Genomic DNA, 12,408 nt, shown 5'->3' with positions numbered 1-12,408 from the left:
AGACAGAAAGTTGAGGCCACGAAACTGTGCGTGGCCGCGTGGCCAACTCAAAGTACTTATTGGTTCATGGAACATGGAGTCTTTTCGCTAGGGACGGTCAGCCCCAAGAACAGTGAAGAGAGAGCGACGGATCACACCAATGCCAACGCCATTCTTGACTAGGCCGAGGAATTTGGCCTGAAACATACACGAGTTCAGGCCCACAATGGCGAGATGGGGGTGGAGCAGCCCTCCACAGGGGCCTTGTAGGTGGGTTGCTCATAGTGAAAGTTGCTGTCATACTTTTTCACGCTGGGGTTTCGGAGAATTTGGAAAAAGTCCAAGGGTTCAAGATGTATTGATGTATATAGATATGTATGATGTATGATGTTGTTGAGTAGATGTTTGTACTCCGTATTTATTCCCACTCTTATCCGTCATATCCCTGTTGGTGTCAGTGCTGCCAAGAATCAGGTACATGGCCGCAAATTGCAGGAATCAGGCCTCAGGTGCATCGACTTTGAACCTACGAGGACCCAAATGTTCATGTAACAACACTTGGGGACAATCCTTGTGGGCTAGATATCTCAGCCCGGCAAGGCCATGCTGCTTTATTTTAATGCGATACTACAGAAATATACTTTGCTTCTAATGGCTGTGAGAATTCTGCAATGCTCTAAAAGGGTGGGACACAGCAAAGATTAAACATCTTTTGGCAGTAGCCGTGGTTGAATAGACATCTTTGGCCATGCAGTCGTCGTAGCAATTGACTAGCGCGGAGCTATACTACATACAGCAGTGTAAATAAAAGACGAGTCTTGGCGACCGTTGTGCCTGTACGTCACTGCATGTAAATTCACAGCTCAAGTCTCATTCCTCCAGCCACCAGCAATGGTGATCATCTTGCCAGCCACCCTACAATTCCATTGATCACCCCATTCAAGAGTGAGTTCCCTCAAACGTCTTCTAGCTCTTCTCCATCTAACCATCTTCAAACATTATACAAGCTACAAGTCCCTCCACTTTCAGACGGCCCGGGCTTGACACATTTCCCACAAGAAGATCATCTGCTGAACAAAGCTCCTCTCCGTGAGCCTCGGGGCTCTTCCATCAATAATGGCACCTACATCGATCACTAAGATCGATATTCCCGACCTCATCTTCTCCTCTCTCGAACTCGATTCTCGGTCCTCCAAGCCCAGTGAGCTGTTAGACTCGCCTATGGTTAAGCGAAGTGCATCTGATTTTGGACTGGACAATCCCCTCCTCCCACGCAATGATGATGCATCTCCAATACTCTCGCCTATGGACACTTTCAGAGTTCTCACTGCAAGAGACACTCAGCCAACAAAGGAGACGAACCCAGGTGCGGGCTCTGTTGATCCTAACGACATCAATATGAAAGGCATCCAAGCCGTTTTCGCCTTAATTGGTGTTGCTTTCGTCGTTGGAATCATCTGGTTCTTTTTCTGGGCGAAGAACGGTGGATTCAAGTTTCAAAAGGGAGACTGGGATGAGTACAAATCCACTGTCTTGCGTCGAAAAGGGCCCAATGGTACCACTCTCAGTAACGCAACCAAGAGCACGGCACTTGGTGGTGGCAGTGTGGTCGGAGATGGATATTCCGACAAAGACGACCTCGCCACGGTGGATGGTACCGTGATCGACGGCATGACCGAAACAATGACAGATCTTTCCTCCGAAGCTCCTATCATTCAAGAGAAGCGGTCAAGAAAGCTCAAGAAAGAAACTGCCAAAGAGCGAAAGGTACGAGAAGCTAACGAAGCCACCTGGGAGGGAGGTCATGATGACGATGTCCGTGCCTACCGACATGAGAGGCCAGCCCGTGTCGGCGGTCTCAATAAGGATTCTGATGGTCAATATTATGGCACTGATTACACAGAGTCCGATCGTACAGGCAGCGAAACCAACAGCAACAGCTATGCTCCCCCACCTCCACGCCATTCTTCGCCCGAGAAACGCCAAAATCGCCGTGATTTCTCTTTTGGCGAAGAGACTTTCGGTGTGCGATCACCGCCTACTGCCGCCGCCGCCGAAACCACAACCTCAGCCCGCCCACCTCGCTATCATTCCCCCAATAAGAACACCAGCCCTCAGCGACCAATTAGAACTGTGCCCGGTGCCTTCAACGAGCCATTGGACTTTGACGTTCAGAGTCAGAACACAAAGAGCTATCACCACCCTCTTCCTGGACTGAGCGGTCAGAATAAGAACGGCGGTGGCTATCGACGTGATAGGCGCGACAGTCTCGATGACTGAGAAACGACGTGCAAATGAATGATTCTTGTTTTATTCTCCTCGAAATTGCAAACCGACTTGGATGGGGGGCACGAGCATATTATACCACCAGCTGGCTTCAAAAGCAGCCCTTGGGAAAGGCATGGAAGTGGAAATGACACGATGGATGATCAGCGAAAATTGTACTGTACACATCAACTCATGACGGGAGTCGGCGTATGGGGAACGGCAAAATAGCCACGTGTGGAACGTGACAACCTTTGAAGGAACCTGGGAAAGGGCCCCATCAGCCTTGGTGTGAATCGAATCGGAACGCATATTTGGAGACCTGAGATGAGACCACGAAGTGCTCGATCTATATAGAACCACGAATGACAAACAAATTCAACCCTCCAAACCCGCTTCCTCTGCCTATATCCTCGGAAGAGAATCTCTCTCTCTCGTGACCAGACCAGGGTGAATCGCTGTAGTGGCATTTGGACTCGTGCCACGAGACCACAACGGTCACTCCCAGGCCAGGCATACATAATCTTGACAGCACAAACAAACCAGGCAGGTCAACCCTCGAGTAGATCCAATTTCCCTCAGTTAGTATAGGCAACCGGTACGGAGTACTCGGGATAGCCATACAATATTCCGGTCTCGTTTCCTTTCCCTCCCTTCCAAGATGCCCGTAGATACCTAAAGATAAGGCGTTGTGCAAGGGAGATCAAGAAAAATCAAGTCAAGTGGGCAAAACCCAACACGAGTGGATGGGGTTAGAGAAGAAAGCGTACGTTTGTTCATTGTCCAGAAATCCATGCAAAAGACAAGTAGACTTTGCAACGATTGTCATAAACTGATAGAGTAGTAATTGGAAGTGCAATAGCGGAAACTGTACCAAAACCGTCAATGGCAAATACCCAAGTACGTGTTCGTTCCCCAAGACTCGTTCCGCCGCCGTCCCTACCCTAGTCCTAGTCGTAGCCATCGATCCATTCATGGCTGTCCATAACCTCGTCCGTCTTCCAAGCCTGTTTAGACCCGCCCGTATGTGTTGTTGTGCGCGTGCCAGGCAGAGTTCGTAATAAGTCAACACAAATGCACGCCCAGCCCAAAGAACATGAACACATCCGTCGCGTCATTGTCCCCAAACAGAAACCTCGTCGCTTTAAATCTTCTTAACCTTTGCTGACTTGCTATTCTTGCCATCGGTGCCTGTCATCTTCTTGGTGCCGGCTGCTTTCTTGCCAGGCTTGTGCTCAGCAGAGCCAACGACTTTCTCAACGACACCCACAACCTTGTCCTTGAGCGATGGCGTTCTCTTGTGATGAGTAGCCGGCGCGCGCTTCTTGGTAACGCCTGTGGCTTTGGTCTTCTTGACGCCGGTGGTGGTACGGGGCTTGCGCACAGGCTCGGTGGAGATGGTTGGGAAGACGCGTGGCTTGGAGTTGCCGGTTGCGCCACGTGTTTGGGCCATTGTGCTTTGGATGTGTATGATAGAGACTGGTGTCTGGAATGTAGAGAGGGAAGTTAAAGAGCTCTGTGGGTGGCTATAGATTCGATATGTCAGCTAGTTTGTTCGGTGAAGTAAGCTGTTGACGTGGAAAAGGCGGGGCAGGTTGAGGATAGGCGATGGCGGTGAGATAATGAACACAACTCAATGGGCAGCGCTTGAACATTTATATGATAAAAGAGAGTGGCAGATAACTCTCTTGCGACAAGAGATGATTCATTTGAATGATAACAACATGTTGTTGTGAAAGGCTGGGTAGGCAACCAAGATGGGGAGCTACCGGGCCAGCAAAGCAGCTCGATGCGATGCGCGGAGGGAACATATGTGTACATACCTGGTGAACAAGTTGTCGCAAGCTTCTCAAAGAATATCAAAGGGTCAATAACCACTAGGCGACCAAGTGACGACGAGTTTGAAAGGAAGATGACTTGTGGTGGTGAAGTTGAAGGTGGAAAGGTTGACGCGATCGAGGAGGGTGGGAGGTGCCTACCTTTTGACTCGAGCCCTGTTTCGCTCCTTCTGTTTCGAGTGGTGATCCCAACGCCTGCCTTGCAGCGCCTCAGCTGAGAACAACACAACATGAACACCACCAAAACAACCACCACCGTAATTATTATTCAATTTCTCCCCTTGACTGTGCATCTTGTTTAAACTTCCCCTGAGGCTGACTTGATGCTTCCAATGTATCTGAAGGCCATATCTGGGCCTTTCCATAGGCCCACAGCCCACGACGTCCAGCGCAATGACTGATTTAAGCGCCTCATCACCTGGGCGCTTGTTGACGAAACCAACTCTACATCTTCGGCTTGTCTTCACATCTCGACGGCCCGCGATGACAATCTCATTTATCGTACCAGTCCTGAAGTGCTTGATCTTCCTGCACTGGACCACCGGTGAGTTGGAGAGCGTTCCGCACCTCCCATTCAAACTCGGCAAGGGCCCGCAACTCAGATCCAACAAACAGGCCGCCGATCAACCCATCCACTGTGCCAGCCATAAGTCCTAGACTGCTCACAAGAATGAGAATGAACGACACAAAGTTTATGGGCGACCACCATACGGCAATGAAACTTCCAATCGAAAACAATGCCGATCCAATGAAGTGCACTAGTCGATATCGTCGTTGCTTTCTTTCCCGTAGTGCGTACTTATCAATCATGGCTAGAATATCGTTATAGAAGTCCTTTCCGAGTTGGAATTGTGTTGGCACCTTCGACACAGCCGTAATAAAATCCTTGTCCTCAAAGCTCGCCACCTCAGAAAGGGGATCCTCACTTCTTGAATTATTGAGTGCCCCATGGACTTCAATCCTTACTGGGGTCGACGAAGAGGACTGGCCTTTCAGCAAAGTAGCTTGCACGGCGAAATGATCAGTCAGCGAACATCGTAGGGTAGAATGCCGTTCAGTGAGGACAACTTGCACATCTTTGACGTTCCAGCCTTTACCGATTCCGCTGAAGAAGATATAATCCAAGCGCTTAGCTTTGGGATCAGGGTCGGTTCCTGGAATCTTTCGATCACGGCCCTTTTCGAGTGCCTCCTGGTCTGCTTTGTTCCATCGCCAGGTATTCAGTACTGAGTCGCACGTATGCCCATGCTCTTGGAGACTTGTGTTGACGGTTGGAGTTTCGTCCTCTCCAACTCGTTTTCTTCTCTCCTTTTCGGGAGGGTCGATACTTGCACCAACGCTACTTTCGGGCTTGAGGACTCGCCAGACATCTTGAACGCGGCCTTGATTTTCGATGAGGACATGCGCAAAGCTCAGAGGGACCATATTGAAGTCCCCTAATCCAACCACTAGGCTTCCCCGTTCGGATGCAGCTCGCATCAGCTTGGCAATTTCCCATGCCTGGGCCGTGCGATGACAGATGTAGCTATCGTTCGGCTCTTTCTCATATGGTGCATGAAGATGAGTATTGAACACCTCAATATTCACTCCATCAGGTAGCGCTATCTTGGCACAGGCAACACCCTTTCCAACAAACCAGTCGCCTCTGAAAAAGGCAGTTGGCCGACCATTGAGAGGATAGCGATACATAGATGACTCTCTGATTGGCCAGCGACTGAGGATCGCCAGTCCTGCGCCAAATATCCCCGAGTGGTAAAATTTACCATATGGAAGTATAGACCGAGTGCGGTTTCTGATTGTGAGATAGTCGGAAAAGGCCCAACATTCTTGTAGACCAACAATATCGAGCTGTGGTGAAATGGTTGCAATCCGATTTCCTATTTCGGACAGTCGCTCAGATCGAAATTTGGAAATGTACTTGAGACCCCAGCAATTCAAAGTCAAAATGCGAATCGATGAGACCGAGAGATCCAGCTTCGTTTCTGTAGTCGCAGGCTCCATTTTCAAGATTGTGAGAAGTGGTTACGTTCTGGGTGAACGATACACAATTCTGGGAGGTAGCATCAAACCGACAGTGCCAAGGCGGTTGCGAAGCATAACGATGATCATCAATGACAGAGATGCAAATATTGCCTAAATATGACCAATAGCATCATCAAACCCCTATAATCGAACGAGCTGTCATGATTGTCGTAGGATCGGGATCTGCTGATGGATTCGGTTGTGCCATTCAAAGTCCCAGAGACTCGTGGTAGGTAGGAGAGGAAGAGGAGGAAGGAAAAATTACAAGCCAGATGGTTGGATCACTGACCCTCCACCAGTGGCACGTGACATTGAGGCTAAAACAGGGGCAGTCTGGGCACGTGAGATGAGCACTAGAGAGTTCATGGAGCACTACGAGATTCATATGTAATCGGTCCTCTGGCCTCAGCTTTCCACCCACTGATCCAGAAAGACAAACCGGGCATCACACGCGCCATCGCCATGTTTTCTCCAGACAGTCTTCAAATCCTCAGAGTCGTGGCTCAACAGCAGATTGTCGTCTTCGTTTGTCCATACCCCGGGTAAGTTCGGCGGGATGCTGACCTCCAGGCCTAGTGTGAATTTGTCTCGCCGCCTGTACTTTGGAGGTATTTGGTTGACAACAATGCCTACAACTTCGCTCGCGAGATCAAAGTCAAAGCTTGTCGCTTCCAAGGCTTTGAACAGTATGGGTTTTAATGTGAGACGGTGGATGCTCGTGTGGATCGCCTCTTGTTCAGCGAACCAGCGCGAGGTTTGAGGTCCACCAGATTCTTGTGTTGATGTTGGCACAGGTTTAGGCCTCCTCTGAATGGGAGAAGAGGGCAGGCGGAGGTCCGCCAATGCCGAATCGTGTTGAGGTTCTTCTTTGGATTTTGTTTTTCCTTTCACCTTGTTTCGTGATATCTCCCGGTGGCGAGGTTCTTGGTTATGCAGCTCATGAAGGTCGAGCTGATCGGGATCATAGCCAAGAACCTCTCGCCAACCCCCCTCTGGTTCTGGAAGTTCAAAATCAAGATATGCCTCGTCCAGGCTGTCACCGATCTCGTTGAAAAGAGCTTGTGTCGAGGCCCGCCGCTCCTTGCACTTCGCCAGACTTGCACTCGGACCAGGTTGTTGTTCTTCCACCGCACTATCGAAACCGTCGGGGGTTTCCGGAGCGGTCTCAAACCTGTCAAACCTGGTGCTTGTCTGAGGATCTTCACTATAAGCTGTGGTGGAGCGAGCTGGAGGTTCGGGCGACGCTGACAATCCTCTTGAGGCCCTTCTGGAACTGTTGTCGCTCATTAGATGAACACTGAGCGGACTCGTCTGAGCTTCATGCCGATCTTTTGTTAGACTTAATGCCTGTGATGCCCCTCGGCGCGCTGGGTGAGTGACAAACCCATCCACCTCATCGTCTTTTGATAGAGACTCTGATAGCAATATTTCCTGGTTGTCTTGCTGCGGCGCTGCCTCAAGCAGTGGTGGAACAGCGGGTTCATCTTTCTCGATAAAACCCATCATTCTAGTATTGGCAGGGTGCTGTGAAGGAAGCTGATCTGATCTCGTCAAGGATTGGATTGGGATGTCGAGATTTCCTGGCTCATCAGGTAGCCTACGTTTATCTCTCGTTCTATTTTTTGAAGGCAAAACTTGAGGTTCAGTTGAGGCTTCTGATAATTCTGGCTGCGCATGTAACTTTGTGCCTTGTCCTTGTGCACCGCTCTTAGTAGACTCTTGCGATGTTGATTGTGACTGGCTCCCGTTCCCAGTGCTTCGCTTTCTGGCCTCGTTAGGCTCCGGGACACGAGCGAGCGAGGAAGAGTCAGGTCGAAATACAGGCGACTTCGGCTTGCCAAATTCAGGAGATCCTTTTTCAGATACATCTAGATCCTGATTCGATGTGATTGGTGAAGTCCCACGGTGCACGTAGTCGGATGCTGGTGCAGTCATAGGGCGCATGGTTGTATTTGTCTGAGGAGTGCGGATACTTCTTGAGAGATCCCCATCCTCCAAATCATCAACTACCTCGACCTGGGAAGTCGACGGTCTGGGAACTCCTGCTACTCTCAAGAAGATGGCACACTTAGTACAGACGCGATTTCCTTTATGATCAAGGTGCCATCTGGCTGACTTTACTTCGTGGCAGAAGCCACACTCTTTCATGTCGCCATGTACTTGGTCAGCATCCGTTCTAGGATTCTTTACTGCTCTTGGCTTGGGAGTGCTTGTGCTCAGTTGCCGTTCTCGGATCAGATATGGAGCAGCCTCTGTGATAGGTAGCTTGTTGTTCCGGCAGTACTCAGGCAGCACGAAGTTTTCGAAGTAAAATCTCCATTCCTGAGGAGTATGTCCTGCCCAGTCTTGGGAAGCAGCCACGGCGTCCCAGGCTTCGTCGAAATTCTCAGCACTCAAGTTGGTGAGCTGGGGAACAAGGTCATATAGCTGCTTCGCTTCATCTAGGGTAAAAGACTGTTGATCCGCTCCAAGTGCGATGATAGGGGGAATTTCCCATCCAGTCACGATACCAGTTCGATCTGACATGTCTTTCATCCTGGAGGTTTCCTTAGGGGTTGGATGTTCCACAGGCATCTCTCGTCTTATCTTGCTCGCTGGACGTTCTAACCTGTCTTTCCTCTTGAGATCTTTCTCTTTGGAGAGTGAGGATACAGTATGTAATGGGTCACTGGGACTTTGATGGGACCTTCTCACACGTCGATCATCTCCGATACTGGTTGGGTCGAGAGTATCATGAGCCAGAGATTCATCCCCACCTCCCTCGGGATCGTCTAGGTCTTGTCTTGCTCGCTTCCGCTGCTGCGCACAACGACCGATCTGAGAGGTTGATGGCTCTGGAGTTGGGTGAGTCTCCTCGGCGGCGACTGGATTTGTCGTTCTCTTTTGGAATCGGGTAATTTTGATATACCTGTCGCGCCAGCTCTGAAAGGTATGTCTGGGATTGACACTTTCCAGTTGTTTATAGATTTCATTGCCTTTCCACTGATATCCTCTCTCCTCAAGAGGCCTGACCCAATCCCATAATTGCTGGTCGTCTTCATTCGTGAAGGGAGTCCTCCCATGTTTTGGGGCCGTGGTAGTGCTACCCACAGGCCTGGAGACACGTGTGGCAAGACCCACCGCGTGGTCGGCCAGATTGTCTCGGGCACCCATTCGAATGGAATTTTCAATATATCTGTAAGAGTGCGTACCCGGGGCATTGTTCTTTTTCGCGTGATCAACGAGCCTCACATCGGCGTCCTTGTCCATGGCGACAATGACAGCACCATTGTTCTGGGCATTTTCGATCAGCCATTTTCGTTGGGGAACTGTGTGAGCAAACCATAGCTTCTGGCCACCAAATAGCGTGTTGGCTACTTCCTGTTCATGGCCCGCACGTTGAACCCCATCGTAGACGATATTTGAAGTCATCGTTGCGGGGTGTGGACAAGCCAACACGTGTTGACGGCGGCCAGTACATACTTGGTATGATCGCGCGGTCAAACTTGTCAAGTGGTGACAAGAAGCGGGGTAGTGGCACGAAAACACGTGACCAGAACCAAAAAGAGGAAAGTGCGAAGTGTGGCCGAGCACAGGACGGAATAAGAAGGGAGAATGGAGAATGGAGAATGGAAGGAGCAGATCCGAGGACGGGGCAATGGGGTGATCAGAGAGCGAGACGGATGAACAAAGCGGAATAATTCAGCGGACAGCGGCAACAGCAAGAGGAACAAGCAGCAAAGAATAGCAGATTCAAGAGAATCAGTCATTGTCAAGCCGGAAGCCGGGGAGAATTGGCGATTTGGGGCATTGATTCCCGTTGCCGTGGCCAGAGTCCTTTGAATTAGGGCTGCTCCGATTCGTGCTGCCGAAAGCGCCCAGCACTGCGACACCCACACCCACACCCACACCTACACCCACAGCAACAAGACCACCCACATCTACCCGTGACCCTGGGCCGTAGCCCGAGGGACCACTATCTTCTGCCTGTGTCGTGCCTGCGCCTGCACCTGCCATCTGCCTCCTGCCTCCTGCCACCTGCCACCTGCGCCAAAAGCCCCAAGATTTCCCGAACCGAACAATTTTGTCAGTCTCAGAATTGTGTAAGAAACCACTGCTACCACCAGCAACACCACTATTCGTTCGCATTCACCTGCGATTCACCTTTCTATCTCATTCCATTTCCCTCCCACGTCCCCTCCTCATTCTTTTGTCCGATCAACTTTACCAACATCACCGTCTCCTTCTGACAACTGAAGACTTCTTCCACACCACACCGTCAACGCTCTCCCAAACCAATTACCCCAACTCTTCGCACACATTCTCATCAATTCCAACATGTCGCAGCAATTGACCTATGCCGAGGTGCAAAAGCACTCAACTAAGAAAGATCTCTACCTGGTCATCCATGATAAGGTCTACAATACCTCATCGTTTGTTGATGAGCATCCGTACGTCTACATCTGATGCCCCCTCATTTCATCCATCTCACACCACCGCTATCAAAACACCTGTCTCTACCGTCCCACCAGTCACCTGCCCCACATTCAATCCCTCAATCAGTACCGTTGCCCTCCACAGGTCACTTCCTACTAACTATTTGTCCCAGTGGTGGTGAAGAAGTTCTACTAGACGTTGGCGGTCAAGACGCAACCGAGGCCTTTGAAGATGTTGGTCACTCCGATGAAGCTCGCGAGATCCTCGACGGTCTATTGGTCGGAACACTGAAGCGTGTCGCTGGTGACCCTGCTCCCAAGGCTGCTGGCACTGACAAGATCGCTGCTGGTCCTGGAAAGAGTGGCGCTGACACTAGCTCTGGAATTCTCCTCTACGCCGTCCTCGTCGTTGGAGCCGCCGTTGCATACCTCGCTTACGGTTACGTCCAAGGTCAAAGTGAAGGTGCAAAATAGATGTGGGGAAAGCCTTCAAACAGGATTTCATGCTTGGGTATTCATTTTGGAGTTTGTTGTCCTCTTGCAAGGGCACGGAGCAATATCAGTGTCTCGGTGTTACAATGTACACCTCGAGACCAGCCGCCAATCGTCATCTTGCGCAGAGCCTCGCAACCAATCCACATTTTCCTTGCCCAGCGCAGATCGTCTGATTTTTCACAGATCCAACACTATAGACATCTGTTACTACCCAGAACAAACACACGCAACCCTGATTTATCGAACTTGGCATCATGTTTCCCCCACCAAGGAAGGAAAGGGCTCTTGTCTATATATCCTACAGAGTGTGAGTTATCGTCGGTTTGGGTGGAGTGGCCTCAGTTTTGCTGCCACAATATACAAAGTTAGACCGAGATCAATGAAAAGATCAAGTTTCTCTGCTACACAGTGTACATACGGTACGGCGTATCTACTGACCAACCATGCCTCGTGACGTTTGCCTCGCTACTAGGCATGAACTGAGCTGACCTACGCGGAATCGTTCTTCGGCCTCCTCGTACCTCGTACCAACGGATGAATGTATACGAAGAACCCGACCATGTCGTGTCGACTCAGTAGCCCTGACTGCTGCCACCCGCGAGTTCTGTAGTCTTCGGGCCTCCCTTCCTAGCTCCAAGCTTACCACTGATTGGCTCCTGAAATGCAAGCTGGGCACCGAACTACTTACATACGTACGAGTACTAACATCTTCCGGACCGTGCCCAGGACTAGTAGATGGGATAGCAAGAGAGAGAACAACGCCTTGTGGCCCTGGGCTGCGAATGGGGGGGAGAGAATATGTAGCAGGTGCTCGGCGCCGTGGAATTTAATGCTACGAGGGGCGGCGGATTCGAAACAATGAATGATCGACGGGGGCAGACTCTCTTCACATCATCAGTCGTTGGATATCACAACTCGATAGTAAGAGACGGTGCCGCGAGCCGACCTAGTTAAATCGACCTAGTCAATTAAACCTAGGTACGTAGCTAGCTCGTACATACAGACACATTTATCGCGCATTCAAACGGCGGGCGGGCGTCTTCGCTAGCAGAGAGTATACGGCGTTGGTTGTGAAATGCAGAGAAAATCACGCTGCTAATAACACGCCATGCATCTACAACTAGGGCCGTTGCTTTACATGGCAGTAGCACTAGGATATCTATAGCTGATTGGCAGCCCGGCGGACGCCCGTGAGGTCCTCTATACTTAGGAACTAGAAGTGAATTGGATCGATTTTCGACTTTCATGCTAACTAGGCATCAAGTGGCTCATTGCCACGGGGCGTACTCTGGCCGAATAGCAGGGAAGAAGATGGAACGAAGAAGGAGAAGGAGAGACACCACAGTACTGACGATTCCATCCGGCCATCCATCCATCCATCCAGGGCATCCACC

The 12,408-nt window shown here is 50.4% G+C and overlaps 5 protein-coding genes across 5 annotated transcripts; 2 read left to right on the top strand and 3 right to left on the bottom strand.

Moving 5' to 3' along the window:
• Window positions 1-1,095: 1,095 nt before the first annotated feature.
• A1O9_05089 (uncharacterized protein) lies at window positions 1,096-2,259 on the top strand (the record flags this gene model as incomplete). The annotated part of the gene is made up of 1 exon (XM_013407375.1): window positions 1,096-2,259. The coding sequence occupies one exon, from the start codon at window positions 1,096-1,098 to the stop codon at window positions 2,257-2,259; it is 1,164 nt and encodes a 387-aa protein (XP_013262829.1).
• A 1,129-nt stretch (window positions 2,260-3,388) lies between these two features.
• Window positions 3,389-3,697, bottom strand: A1O9_05088 (uncharacterized protein; the record flags this gene model as incomplete). Its single annotated transcript, XM_013407374.1, has 1 exon — window positions 3,389-3,697. The coding sequence occupies one exon, from the start codon at window positions 3,695-3,697 to the stop codon at window positions 3,389-3,391; it is 309 nt and encodes a 102-aa protein (XP_013262828.1).
• Window positions 3,698-4,574: 877 nt separating this feature from the next.
• Window positions 4,575-6,083, bottom strand: A1O9_05087 (uncharacterized protein; the record flags this gene model as incomplete). The annotated part of the gene is made up of 1 exon (XM_013407373.1): window positions 4,575-6,083. One exon carries the CDS (start codon window positions 6,081-6,083, stop codon window positions 4,575-4,577), a length of 1,509 nt encoding a protein of 502 aa, XP_013262827.1.
• A 426-nt stretch (window positions 6,084-6,509) lies between these two features.
• A1O9_05086 (uncharacterized protein) lies at window positions 6,510-9,515 on the bottom strand (the record flags this gene model as incomplete). Its single annotated transcript, XM_013407372.1, has 1 exon — window positions 6,510-9,515. The coding sequence occupies one exon, from the start codon at window positions 9,513-9,515 to the stop codon at window positions 6,510-6,512; it is 3,006 nt and encodes a 1,001-aa protein (XP_013262826.1).
• A 906-nt stretch (window positions 9,516-10,421) lies between these two features.
• A1O9_05085 (cytochrome-b5 reductase) lies at window positions 10,422-10,993 on the top strand (the record flags this gene model as incomplete). The annotated part of the gene is made up of 2 exons (XM_013407371.1): window positions 10,422-10,534; window positions 10,693-10,993. The coding sequence occupies 2 exons, from the start codon at window positions 10,422-10,424 to the stop codon at window positions 10,991-10,993; spliced, it is 414 nt and encodes a 137-aa protein (XP_013262825.1).
• Between the last annotated feature and the right edge of the window lie 1,415 nt (window positions 10,994-12,408).

Source organism: Exophiala aquamarina (assembly GCF_000709125.1).
Source record: "Exophiala aquamarina CBS 119918 chromosome Unknown aczIA-supercont1.3, whole genome shotgun sequence".
In the NCBI taxonomy this organism is placed as follows: domain Eukaryota; kingdom Fungi; phylum Ascomycota; class Eurotiomycetes; order Chaetothyriales; family Herpotrichiellaceae; genus Exophiala; species Exophiala aquamarina.
Note: the sequence above shows the minus strand (reverse complement) of the source record. Positions and strands in the feature narration are given on the sequence as shown.